This window comes from Lygodium microphyllum, chromosome 15 (genome assembly GCF_053477565.2).
Source record: "Lygodium microphyllum isolate KBCC chromosome 15, Lygodium_microphyllum_v1.1.10, whole genome shotgun sequence".
NCBI lineage: Eukaryota > Viridiplantae > Streptophyta > Polypodiopsida > Schizaeales > Lygodiaceae > Lygodium > Lygodium microphyllum.
Genome location: NC_141149.1, coordinates 131,004,599 through 131,018,702, shown reverse-complemented (window position 1 = coordinate 131,018,702; position 14,104 = coordinate 131,004,599). Strand labels below are relative to the sequence as shown.

Below are 14,104 nucleotides of genomic sequence, written 5' to 3'. Positions count from 1 at the left end.
CAAAAGGGCTCCTCGAAGCTGGATCAACCGATCTATTACGCAAGCCGAAAAGTCACTGATAGGAAATGGAACTATACAATGACAGAGCTTGAGTGCTTGGCAATGGTGTTTGCCCTAGAGAAGTTTCGCCACTATCTGCTGTCTATCCACTTTAAATTTTATGTGGATCACGAGGCTCTGTCCTTCCTGATGAACAAAGCAGACGTGAAAGGACGAATGATGAGATGGCTCCTTCTATTCCAGGAGTTCGACTTTGAGGTAATTACTAAGCCTGGTCATTCCCATGTTCTGGATGATCATTTGTCGCATATTCCACAAACTGCAAACGAGGAGCAGGATGATCCAGACCTCCCTGATGCTTCCCTATTCCTGGTAAAAACTGTAACCCCCTGGTATGCAGACATTGCCAATCTGCTGGCAACCCAACCGTACCCTCCTAGCATTTCTAGTCCGGAAAGGAAGAAGCTTATGTTAGAATCAGCCTCCTATACCCTGCTAGGTGGCGCACTGTACAAGAAAGGCAAAGATGAAGTGCTGAGAAGATGTGTTGCAGGAGATGAGATTGGGATTGTTCTGAAGGCTTGCCATGACGAGCCATGTGGGGGCCACTTTGTAGGAGAAGCCACAGCCAGGAAAGCTCTGCTAGTAGGATACTGGTGGCCGACCATCCACAAGGATGCCTATGATTAATGTAAAATATGTGATGCTTGTCAGAGAATAGGAAAACCGACCAAAACAAGTGTCATGCCACTGCAAACCTATCCTTCCTTTAAAGTTGTTCGAGAAGTGGGGCATCAACTTTGTAGGCCCAATCGATCCACCCACTAGAAGGAAACAGAACAGATACATCCTGGTATGTACGGATTATGTCACAAAGTGGTGTGAAGCTAAAGCCCTAAAGCAAGACGATGGTAACAGCGTGGCCCTGTTCATGTACCAGAATATCATCACCCATTTTGGTAGTCCCTTAGAGCTAGTAAGTGACAGAGGCACGCATTTCATTAATAAAGTCATGGAAGAGTTGACAGAGCTATATAAGATCCGCCATCGCAAGTCCACTCCTTACTACCCCAGAGCCAACGGCCAAGTCGAAGTCACCAATCGCATCCTCTGCTCAATCTTGACAAGGACAATTCCCGCACATCGTCGTGACTAGGATGATCGACTTACAGAGGCCCTCTGGGCGTACAGAACCTCCCATAAAGCAGCAACACGACAGACACCCTTTCAGCTGGTGTATGGTACAGAAGTTGTTTTCCCTGTTGAACTGGAATTGCCCTCTTTGCGCGTGGCTATCAAAGAGCGTTTAGGGGACGATGATTCACTACAATGCCATCTCCTACACTTGGAATGTTTGGATGAAACTCGCAGGATGGCTCTACAGTGCATGGAAGCCACGCAAGCTCGACACAAGGCTTACCATGACAGCTTCATCAAGCACAAGGAGTTCAAAGAAGGTGATTTGGTCCTAGCCTATGATTCACGATTTGGCAAGTTTACTGGCAAGCTTCAACAATGGTGGATGGGCCCATATAAGGTACTTGCTGTCAACCCTAATGGCTCTGTCCAAGTGCAGACCGTTGATGCCTCTGATGATTCCTTCCTGATTAATGGCTATCGCCTGAAGAAGCACTTCCCTCCTTGGGGATCTTGACATCATGGTCACCTGATCCTTTCCCCTATTGGCGTGGCACTGTCACTCTTATGATGCTACTTCTAATAGCCGTTCTTCAGCCACTCCTGATGAAGTGGACACAACCCTCTATCTCCTCAGGCCCACCTTCCAGCCTTGATCTCTTATCCTCTATTTTCCACCAGCGGCAGTGGCGAGGTGGGTTCTGAAAAATGGTATTTCCACCATTCCCTTGCTTAATTCGAAGAAAAAAAAAAGGAAAAAAATATATACATATTGATCATGGGAGAAAAGGACTTCGGTCCCTCTCATGCCCACCTATTCTTCGGGAAAAGGTGGAAACATCCTCGGGAATAGGAGAAAAAAAATAATAAGGAAAAAAAACAAGAAAAAAGAAAACAAGAAAGAAAAAAAACAAAGAGAACAGGAAAATAGAAAAAAACTGTTATGGGAGAAAAGGAAGCAATTCCCTGTCATAGCAGGCCTCGTTCCAAGAAAATGTGTTTAACACCCTTGGGCGGGAAGCTGGCTGTGGAAAAGGTGGTAACACCCCGCAGTTCAGGATAACTGACTCACCAGCAAAAAATGGTCCAGAAGAAATTTGAAGCCACTTCCCTTGGTGCGCTGTCTCTGCAACTTCATCAGTCTGTCTGCCCCCTTTCACAGACGATCTTTTCTACAACCAATTGAAGTACCAGATTTGATGGCTACCTCCCTGGGTATGCCTCTTCAACAACTGACGATGTGATCTTCATCGACAAACAATTTAGTGGCGTGAGCTTTCATCCTAACCGGATGGGACAGTGAGTATGGTTGCCCTCTGTATCTATTAGAGAGTGAGATAGAGGGTGGGGCGAGAGACTAGTCTTTCCCTTCAAATCAAATGAGAGGTGAGAAGTGTGAATAAAGTGTTGCATGCACGGGATGGGCCTCTCAATGCACAAAGCACAATTTGTTTTTGTGCATTGCACCATAAGGCTCCCTGGCCTTCCTTCTCGCACCGTATGCCGGCATAGGGCGGGATGCACAGTTGCACCATCAAATGCGCACAAGGCATACAACCTTTGCACAAGTGACCGTGAGGATTACATCAATGGGTTTCAGGACATGGTTGCCCTCCTGTATCTATCAACAGAGCATGAGACAGAGGGTGGGCTGAGTGTGCTTGGTGTTTCCTCAATCACTTATTGAGAGGCGAGATTGAGGGACGTTACGACACTTGGAGTCAGGTATGTTCCCATTTCAAGTGTAGGTGTTCTTCATCATCACAACCCTCAAACTCACCCAACCACCTTTCCCACTCATCTTGAGGTTTCTATATGGGTGATGAATATCCAACTCTCATGAGTGCAAGGAACAAAGCGTGCACAGTGTAGGGTGCTCTCTTAAGTGTGCGCGCATCTAAGATTTACCACATGTAGTTGTAGCGCACATCATGCCATGCTAGTACTCAATGATGGTTCAAAACGTGCATCAACCCAACCCATTGCATGGAAATAATTGATAAAATTAGGAGACGATCCCCAAGTGCAGTGTATATGATAAGTGCAACATGAAGTGCTCGTGAACCCATAATCCTTGTAATATGTAAGAATATTGACAAGAAAACATACCTGTTGCAAAACTCGGTACATCACAACTCACACTCTAATGCAACGTTTAGTCTTGGTTGTACTCTTCCCCCATGCAGTCACTTTAGGTAGGGATAGAGATCACAATATAAATATTTTCATCATTGCTATCAAAGTTTCCTAGTTGCACACTACCATTCTTCCTTGGGAATGCCAAAAAAGCCTCCGTTTTGCATAGATCATAAGAGCACTAATACCTAAGGTGCAAATCAAGGGATAGCAAGATCGAGATCAATGAGATCTTCAAACTATAGTTGATATCTTCTTTAGATATTTATATCCTAAAATAAAAAATACCCTTTTTCTTCCCATGATGACTTCATCCACAAAGTAGAGGTCAAAGGCCCCATCCAGAGCTTGATTGATTCTCTCTTTCTCTATGGTATCCTTATGCACTCTTCAAGAACTGTTAACTCTTTTTCCAATATCTTTTATATCTACAAGGCATGTTGGGCTATTTCTCTATGAGTTATTTCAGATAGAAGCCCCAAATCTAACTTCATTTGCTAACACATCTCTATTTTAAACTCTAATTATTATCCATCTCACAACTAGATTTGGTGTACCTTCATATTTATGTGGAAGCTTTGTCTTAAAGGCTTCTTGATCTCATATTTTGATAAATGATTTAGAATGAAGAGACAAAGTGTAAGGTAATAAAGAGGACAAGTGTAAGGTGTCATCAATTTGCTCTCAGTTTGTTGATAGTTCTTTAACAACTTGGCAAGTAGCCCCATCGAGTCAACACATCCTTAGGATATGTATGGGGTTTGAATACCCTTCGGATATCTTCCTTAACAACATAAGTATGATCTCCTTAGTATTAGTAAGATGCAACACAAGTGTAACATAACATGCATTCACACATCTTTTATAATCTTGGGCCACTTGTGTGTTCATGGATCTATGTGGAGGACTATCTTACAATGGGCACACACATATACACCATAAATATTAATTGACCTTCATTTATGATCATTTCTAGAAATTATTTTATAGGGGTGAGAAGATTTCAAATCATTTGTATGTGAGATTAATGTATAGAGATTAGGGAGCAAATTTGAAATTATGATGATATTGGCACTACTACAAATTCTCTCTCTCTCTCTCTATGAACACTAATAGATATATACACTGGTGTATTTATGTTATGTATATATATTATATGTGTATGCGTATGTGTGTTTAGTATTTATGGTGATGCTCAAGAAATGATGCATGTTGTATGAGATTGATGTGAGAGAGGAGACTTAGCTACTTACATGGGACAACATAGTTAAAATGGTAGCAAAGTTGAGTGTCCCATGTGAATATTAGTCATCTTATCCAAGGGAGCTACAGCATAGTAGATTTTGTGTAGGTGGTGTTTAACGGTACAAACGTTTACTCATAAATTGAAAACCCCTAGAAAAACTTTAGATAGATAGGATTTCTGTAGCTTAGTCATTTGCATAATTGTTTGTTTTGCTATTTTGTAGCTAGATCTTTTGTGTTTGTCTAGATCAAAACCTTTTTTTTTTCATTGTTTTGGATTTGTTGAGCTTGAAAAACTTGTTAGCCTTGGTTGAGATTGGTGTTTTTTCTTAGATAGATTTGAGCAAGACTTTGAAGGTGTTTGTCGGTCATTTTGTAACTCGGGGGGTTCACTGTATATGTATTCTCTATATAACGTGCATTCATGGCCTATTTATAAATATCCTAATCTATGAATTTTTCTTCAATAAAACACAACCCTTTTCTATTCAATCTGTAAGTAACCCCTTTATATGACACCCTTCTGTATGTAAAAAATGAGTAAAAATGCTATTTTAAAAACCCCTTATTTTGAACTCATGTTATATATACATATATTCATGAGTGACCCCCTCGAGGAGTGACCTTCCCAAGCAATATAGATACTCTAGATTATTCAAAGGCATTCATCGTCACATGTATTTTGTCACTTGGGAAAGGAAGTCAATATTTAGTAGCAACGATACATAAATTAAACTCCTTAAGGTTGAGGTGAGATCAAAATAGTATGTTTATTATGTTTGGTAACTCTTGTCAAAATTATACATTAGTGTGGTAGACCTTTCTTACAACTTTCAAAAGAATGGCAATGGCTTCTTTGGAATGGAAATGGCTTCTTTGTCATGAATTGGAGCTTGAACTAAGGATGGATGTGCCATGAGCCCCTTCATATGAGACATGAACTTACGCAAGTCTTCTCCTTGCTTATATTCCATGCTAAAAAATCCAATCTTGAGGAAAATTTTAGAGTTCTTTCCTCTATCCCCATAAAGCTTTTCCCATTTCTCCTTTGCAATGGAGAGCTAGTCAATGTGAGGAATCAAAGACTCATCTAGACGAAGCATGATTATGGCTTGGGCTCTTTCATCATCCTCTACATCATTAAGGTTGGACGGGTCAATAACTTTGGTCGCTTTGATAAAGGGCTAGTAACCCCACTCCATCATTTCGTACTTCAATAATACCTACTATGAATGAAAGTCTTTTCCATCAAACAACTTATGGATTTGACATTTGATATCGGCATAGGCCATGGCCATGCTAGGAAGGTCTTACTGATTATACTAGGCAATGGTAGTGTCTAATCCATTACACAATAGCCAATAAGTGTGGAAGGAAATAAAATGATATTTGCATTAACACGTAGCACACTCAAATGTGATGTTCTACAAGCTGAGATAAGAGATGATGACAATGGTCTATGTGTTTATAACGAACACATAGCCGTACAATGGTCAATGGAATGATGACACTTAAGCACATATCAAATCATGCTTAAGGTCTAAAACTTTCCAATTTTTTGAGAATAATCAGCAAGCCATGATAAACAAATTTATTATTAGTGCTAAGAAACACTCAGTGTCAAACATAGGTGAAGCACTTGACATTAACTTGGGGCTTGAGGAGTTACCTTTGCTTGAACACACTCTAAGTTTAGAGCTTCTAGGTCTATAATAAAATTCACAAAATCTTAATTAGTGATTAAAATCATTGTTGATAATTGAGTGGAAAAACTCAAAAACTTGAGCTTTGAAGCTTTCGTTATGGAATCCATTAAAAAACACAATTTGGATTTTGCTTAGTACAAGCAATAAAGAAGGAATTTATGGGATCCCTCTTCAATGAGGATAGCCCATTTGGGTGGCTAACAAATCCCCATAATTTTTGCGAACATTGCACCCCACGTAGCCCATACTTTAGCTTCCAACTCCATGCTACGAAATCTGTATTATTTTTTGCTCTTGCTACAATATCGAGCTCCATAAGCCGCAATGTTGGGGTTTGAAGTGCTAGGCCGTTGCACCTTGACCTAGAGAAGAGGTCTCTAGAAGACAACTGGGCATGATATGCTCTCTTTTATTCTCCCTAGGTCCTCCAACAGAGGGATATATCAAGTAGCTATAGATGTTAAGAGATATGATGAAGAAATGACACACCCATGTGTACTTAGTGTGAGATGGAGTTGAAGGAAGCTTGTTGGATCAGAGATGGATCTGGTACCATGTTAGAATATCAGAGTTATAGCATAGAAAAGCATGCATAAGAGGGACAAGAGAGCTCAAAGTACAAGAATAAAATATTTCTTAGTAAGTTGCTCACCAAGTATAATTGGTGTATTCTCTCTCACATTGAGAGTGACCCTTAGGGTTGTCTAAATAGCCTTTGGATGGCTAGGGTTAGGGTTTTCCTTGCTCTCTAGTCCATTTACACTCATCTATCCTTATTTACCCTTGGATATAATGGATTCACATGCACATCCCTCAACAATGTGAATGCATATTATATCACACTTGGTGTTGCTTCTTACGAATATTGAGGAACTCATACTTTTATTGTTAAGGAATAAGTCCCAAGGGTATTTGGGCCCCATACACATCCCAAGGATGTGTTGATCCAATGAGGCTACTTGCAAAGTTGTTAAAGAACTATCAATAACTGATGACACCTTGCACTTGGCCTCTTTATTACCTTGCACCGGGTTTTGTCATTCTAATTCATTTATCAAAGTATCAAATCAAGTAGCATTTAAGGCAAACCTTCCACATAAATATGAAGGTACACCAAATCGAGCTATGAGATGGATGATTATTATAGATTAAAATAGAGATGATTATAGATTATAAGTCCCAAGGGTATTTGGTTCCATACACATCCCAAGGATGTGTTGACCCAATGAGGCTACTTGCAAAGTTGTTAAAGAATTATCAGTAAACTGATGACACCTTGCACTTGGCCTCGTTATTACCTTGCACTTGGTTTTGTCATTCTAATTCATTTATCAAAGTATCAAATCAAGTAGCATTTAAGATAAAGCTTCCACATACATATGAAAGTACACCAAATCTAGCTTTGAGATGGATGATGATTATAGATTATGGACTACCACACCAATTGGCACAAGGTTCATGAATTCTATCAATTATAATGTAATATAGCTCAGTTAGTTCAATGCATATATAACCTCTATATCACATGTGTTCCTACTTATAATTATTATTATCTATGAATTTTTATTGAATAAAACATAACTTTTAAAATTCAATCATTAACACTTTTATATGATATTTTTTTGTGTGTGTATATATATATATATATATATATATATATATATATATTAAAACCCTTTATTTTAAACTTACATGATACATACATATATTCATGAGTGGACCCCCCCCCCCAAGAAATGAATACTTTGTAGCAATGATACATAAATTAAAATAGTTCAAGGTCAAGGTGCGATGAATATATAGTATGTTTAATATGCTTGGTAACTCTTGTCAAAATTATACACTAGTGTATTACAAAAACGATCCTGATGACTGATTTAGCTAGGATCCACACAAAATGGTTGGTCTTATTCTAGCGAGTAGTTTCTGTCTAATATTCTAACTGTGTTCAGTAGCGTGTTATCGTAATGATCGGTATTTTCTTCCTCATACTTAATTGATCATCTAATATGGCTGCTGCTGCATGACGGTGGTGGCGACGCTCTTCTTGAGCCGGTCCACCTCCTCCTGATCGCCGTCTCTGTCGTTGCCGAGGCCGAAGGTGATCTGCAGAACCTCCTCCGGGAGAGGAGGGTTAGCAGCGAAAAGTTCCGGGGCGACTTGCGATGTGTCGGGGTTCTGGCTGTTGAGGGCGGAGATGGCGAGGGCGGGCACGCCCTTGCTAGGGTTGAGCTGGAAGTGGATGAGGCCGCGGGGGAAGACGAACAGGTCGCCCTTCCGGATGGTCTGCTGGAAGAGGGTGTTGGCGTTGGTGGAGATGAAGCCCACCACCAGGGTGCCCTCCGCCAGGAAGAGGACCTCGGTGCGCGAGGAACTTTCAATCGATCCCCATATAGGAAAAAATGAGAATTTCCCATGGAATTCCCTAGTTGAAAATATATATAAATGGGGAAAGTAAAAACTAGGGAAAATGGGACATTTCCTTGTGAGAATAAGTAGGGAATCACATAAGACTTTTTTATGTAGGGAATAATTCCTATATAGGAAATATTCTATATATAGGAAAAAAATTCTAGAGGTGATTCCCTAGGTACTCTCACTAGGAAATCTCTCATTTTTCTTATTTTTTACATTCCCTACTTATATGTACTTTCAACTCGGGAATTCCGTGGGAATTCTCTTTTTTCCTTATCACTTTATCTACTTTGCCCTTACTCTTAGACATGCTAATATCAAACAAGAAATTACATAATAAATTTTTAACTAGAAAATTATATAGGGAATGTCATCATTTCTAAGTAAGGATCAATAACATACATCGAATGATCAAAATAGATTAAACAAATTAAGACATCAACATCTACTTCTAGCAACCAAAAGAAAAATGAAAATACTTTTAAAGGAGCATAGAACTAAAAACTAATTAAGCAACATGTGTATCTTGATTGTTTTATCCCTTAAATCTCCAATATGTTGCAAAGTAATAAATGTTTGAGTTATCCCTCAAATCTCCAATATGTTGAAAAGCATTAAATTCTGAACTCAAAGTAGAAGTTATGCTAAAACTTCCACATCATCTAGACTAAGCACATTGCTATTTTTGTTTAATACAACTTTGCCATTTCCTAGTAGCCAATAAATAATCTCCTTAATCATATCATCACTTGTTGGCTTCTTTGTATCCTTAATCAAGACTCAAAAGCTAGCTTCAATCTTTTTGAGATTCATGCATGTACTCTTTAAAGAAAAGTACATATCATGAATTGTAGGCACACCAATATACTTCAAAAGTAATTATAATATAAAAAGCCATAAATAAAAATATATATATATATATATAAACTATAAAGCTACCCTTTAAGCATAATTTGAAATGTTAATCTCAATGCCTTGGTTTGGGAGATCTTTAAATTTCTAATTCAAATAAAATTAAAAAAATAGATTATGCTTTTCATGTATGACATAAACAAAAATATAAACATTTACATCTAGCACCTTTGGTTCTTTTTCGTTGATATTGGTACCTCGTTTCATGCTCCTTTGTTGCAAAAGATCTTTCATCTTCTCACTTGGCTAGTCAACACGTAAAATAAATAGTTATGTAATAAATTATATCTTTAGTTATTCACTAAACTATGACACTATTGTTCTCTCACAAACATATATCAAATACCTTCCTCTTTCTTTGACTTTTTCGAGATGTTTCATTAATGTCATCATCTGGATTAGCCTACATTCAAAACTAAAATTAGTAATCACATTAAAAATATTTATATAGAAAAAAAAGTTACATACCTTATCATTGCTTGAACTATGGATACTTTGTTCCAAAGTTTCTTGACATTTAGTTCAGTACATTATTTTGTCTAAACCATGTGACAATAACTTTGAAAAGCTGGCACAATTTTTCATATCAAGTGTCTCATCTTCATTTTCAACATCCTACATTTTAAGCATGTAAAGGATAAGATACTGTTAAGAACATGAATCATATGGTCAATCTTAAATTTAATATAAAGCAAAGAACCTCATCGGATGTATAACATTGAAATTCTTCAAAGCTCTTTTCTTCCTCCACGAACATATTCATCTATGGGAAATAAAAGTTAATGTATAAGTATCTGTATAAGAGACATTCTCAAAGAAAGTTATTAGATATGAGCTTAAAAGCATTACCTGCAATGATAAATCTGTTTGCTTGTATTGTTGTCCTTCAAAGGAGCTACTTTCTTCAAGAGGCTATATCAACAAAATAAGATCATGTGTATACATCAAATGTCTCCAAAATATATGGAATCAAGTACAAAAACGATAAACATATAAGATTATAAGATACATTTTCCAAACCTTGTTCATTCGCAATATCATCCATTCTAGGAATGTATACATCAAGTTGATTAGAATCAATAGTAGCAACATATGGTTCACTCTACCATCAATAGACACCCCTAAATGAGTATGGGAGAAAAAAAACCAATCCTACACTTATGATATCAAACTTATAAATCATATCATCTTACCATTGATGATGTTATGTCATTTGATACATTTTGAAGCTTATCTATATCATCCACTCCAAGAGATGCGGATAATTCTCTCTATATGTCATAAGATTAATAGTTCAATAACTAAGAATCTACACCTCAAATATTAGGAAAGCTAATTAAAAAAAGTAACAATCAACTTACCTTCTTTAAAAGATCTTTTTTCTTCAAATACTTTCTTTCATCTTGCTTTGTACCCTTCCACCAGTCATATATGTCATTCTCTCTCCATATGTACTCACATCCAATAAACTTCAATGGTAAAATCTCATGGTGATTCTCTGATATGATTTTCATGATATACTCTTTATCCGCATTTTTATAACGTAGATCATCTGGGTTTAAGGATTCAAACCACCTATGTACTCGATGATAATTTTCGAGCATGATAGTGTGTTGACTTTTAAAGTATTCAGCCAAGAGCTTTTTTCCATAAAGCCTACCCTCTTCTCTAAATTTCAACATGGGTGGCTGATAGATATCATCATATGATGGTATGCATATCACTCCTATATATAGACAAACTATATATATAGCTAACACCCCCGCTCAAATAAAGGTCCCTTACTATGGATGAAAAACCCCTTGGGGACTCAAGGGAAAAACCCACAGCTCTATATAGGCCTACCATTATATTAATATTCAAAATATAAAATTACAAAGTTGAACTTACAAGAGCCTATTCATAGGCATCAAAGGAGCTACATCACTCATGAATTACAACATCAACGGAGAAGGAGCTACATCACTCCTGAATTACAACAACCTATTCAAAGGCATCAAAAGAGCTTTATCACTCCTAAATATACAATATGTAAAATAGGGATAAGCGACATCATTGCAAAAGATAAAATCTCCAAGAAATTCCTTCAACTGAACTTGGAATGTAAGCTGTATATCTGTCACATCAAAACTTAAAGAAAAATGTTACAACACAAGGTCTATAGAGACAGTTCGTGACGCCGCTCTATAGACAACATAACACATGTGGGACCCCATGAACAGAATATAAATAAAACAATTTGTCATCAACTAGAATATAGATGCTCATTAGCTAGAACGAAATAATGTGTCATCAGCTGGAATTTAGACGCTCATTAGGAAAGAATATAAACGAAACAATTTGTCATCAGCTGGAAATAGACCCTCATCAGCTGGAAAGAATATAAACGAAACAATGTATCATTATCAGCTGGAACAACTCAACAGCTGGAATAATAAGGAATGTAACACTAGCACGCATAGCCAAAAAAAAATGTGTAGCTCAAAAAGTGTGACAAAACACAATCCAAATGATGGCTGTGATCCTTCTAGAGAGATGAAGTTTTGAAAGTGCAAAATCTAAATTGAACTATTTAGAGCTCGCACATAATAGCCTAGATCCACTAGGTCTAATTATACAAACATTGATGATTGTAACAACAGCGTGGCACTAGGTCTAATTATACAAACATTGATGATTCTAACAATAGCGTGGCAAGTGAAAATAAATATGATTGCTACTTCTATACTTCTCTAAAATAGATAATTATTATACATAATACGTTCCACATTTCAAGTGGAGCACTTGAATTGGTTATGATGAAGCTCCACCAGAAGCTATAGAACACCAGAAGTCAGACCCTCAACCCACATTCCAAAAGCATAATGGATATAATACACCATAAAATAACTTCTCAGCTTGAAGTAGTGATCATCTATGTCCTTCGCAACTATCGTCTACAAATTAAGCAGAGCATACTGAACCAAGGTAGTCATTCCAGGTTACATACACTTGGTAGTTAAGTGATGTTGATCAGACTGAAACCATGTTAAGTAATTTCATTAACAACATTAGCAAAGACCACCAAACCAATGGAGCAAATACCTTTCTGCAGTTTCCCTGACTCAAACAACACCTGCATGAATGCATCTCAAAAGGGTGCACCAATAGAAACTGAAATAAAGCTCTCTGATATTCTAAAATGCCAGTCATCTCACCAAAGAAAAAATACAACATATTGCTATCAGCTTTCTAATACCTACCAAGAAAATATTGCCCCTCTACTTCCATTGACTGAGAAAAACAAGAAATAAATGGAGTCATGAACCAGATGGTTTTAGAGGTAACAGAAACCCTGAACTTACCTCCATCATATCCACCTCCAAAAATCACCACTGTCTGTGAGATAGAAGCCATTGAGATAGAGGCCCGAGCAGCCACATAGACATCTCCCTGATACAATCTATGCCAGCTAACAGCACCTAAAGCCAACATCTGCCTGTGTAGGCGCTTCCATCCTATCTTGCCATCACAAGGCAAAAGCCAAGCATCCATGGCACTGATCCCCCATTCTCGCTTGCAAATTAGAGCCCAGAGAGCATCTGAATTGGCAAGATCACGGAACCGTCAGCATGTCATCCCAAATGCCAAAACTGAGGATACCGGGAGGCACTGGAAAATGCCCAGCACTCGATCTGTTCCAGCTGAAGTATATTGTGATCTCCATCGTCCTTATTGTCATCATCCGTTTCCTCATGGAATGAACAATCCATGGTTACTTGGAGAAGTCAGACAGGTTCTGTTGACCATGCCCAAGCACCAGAGCCCTAAAAAATGCTCTGATCTGTGTACTGGGATATCAAAAAGCAATTGGCCTGAGAGGCTCTATTCACCACATACGATTTGTTCACTAGTACTTGAGCCCTAATAAATGCTCTGATCTGTGTACTGAGGCATCAAAAAGCCGTCAGTCTGTAGACCATGTCCAGTCTGTTTGCATGTATCAAGCCCTAAATATTGATGTCAAGCTGAAACATTGCATCGAAGCACAATCACAATATCTGTGTGCCGCCCAGTACAACTGGAGGAAGCCCTAAAAGGAGAAGAGCTTCATCCTCTTAAACGATCTTCAGCTGGAGAGAGAGCATGTAATCCGAGTAGCAGCAAGGGAGGGCATGCGTAGTCCATCGCATCGAGAACAGCACCAGTCGGCAGGTACTGGAGATGGAGGAGAAAACAGGGGAAGGTCTCCTGACTGGGCATTCCTGCCTTGTGCACTAACATAGAACAAATGTCACTTATTTCTCAACATAATGGCCAAACACTTGATATTCACATCAAGAATCTTGCCCTTTTGAATATGTTTTTGAAATTCCATTATAAACCTTTATCTCCATTTAACTAGTTTAATGTTTTGATATTTCAATTAATATCTACTAGCAACACTTGCAAAAATAGATACACATGGAGAGTGGCTACAAATAGGGCTAGCATTTTGCAAGACATTCATTATTTTGAAGTTGTGGTCCCACAATATCATACTTATAAACCATCGATGATTGCGTATTTGAGAT

The 14,104-nt window shown here is 38.1% G+C and overlaps 1 protein-coding gene and 1 pseudogene across 3 annotated transcripts; both read right to left on the bottom strand.

The window, feature by feature from the left end:
* Nucleotides 1-8,228: 8,228 nt before the first annotated feature.
* Nucleotides 8,229-10,027, bottom strand: LOC148025072 (germin-like protein subfamily 2 member 4 pseudogene; annotated as a pseudogene).
* LOC148025071 (uncharacterized) lies at nt 9,668-13,824 on the bottom strand. 3 transcript variants are annotated; one of them, XM_087694778.1, is made up of 8 exons: nt 10,913-13,824; nt 10,745-10,822; nt 10,572-10,653; nt 10,401-10,463; nt 10,252-10,314; nt 10,020-10,166; nt 9,898-9,954; nt 9,668-9,797 (listed from the first exon to the last, which is right to left on the bottom strand). In XM_087694778.1, the coding sequence occupies exons 3-6, from the start codon at nt 10,641-10,643 to the stop codon at nt 10,074-10,076; spliced, it is 291 nt and encodes a 96-aa protein (XP_087550904.1). In that variant the 5' UTR covers nt 10,644-10,653; nt 10,745-10,822; nt 10,913-13,824; the 3' UTR covers nt 9,668-9,797; nt 9,898-9,954; nt 10,020-10,073. The 3 variants fall into 3 exon arrangements, with proteins under 3 accessions (XP_087550904.1, XP_087550905.1, XP_087550903.1); XM_087694779.1 differs by having other exon boundaries at nt 10,572-10,822; XM_087694777.1 differs by having other exon boundaries at nt 10,020-10,314.
* Nucleotides 13,825-14,104: the final 280 nt, after the last annotated feature.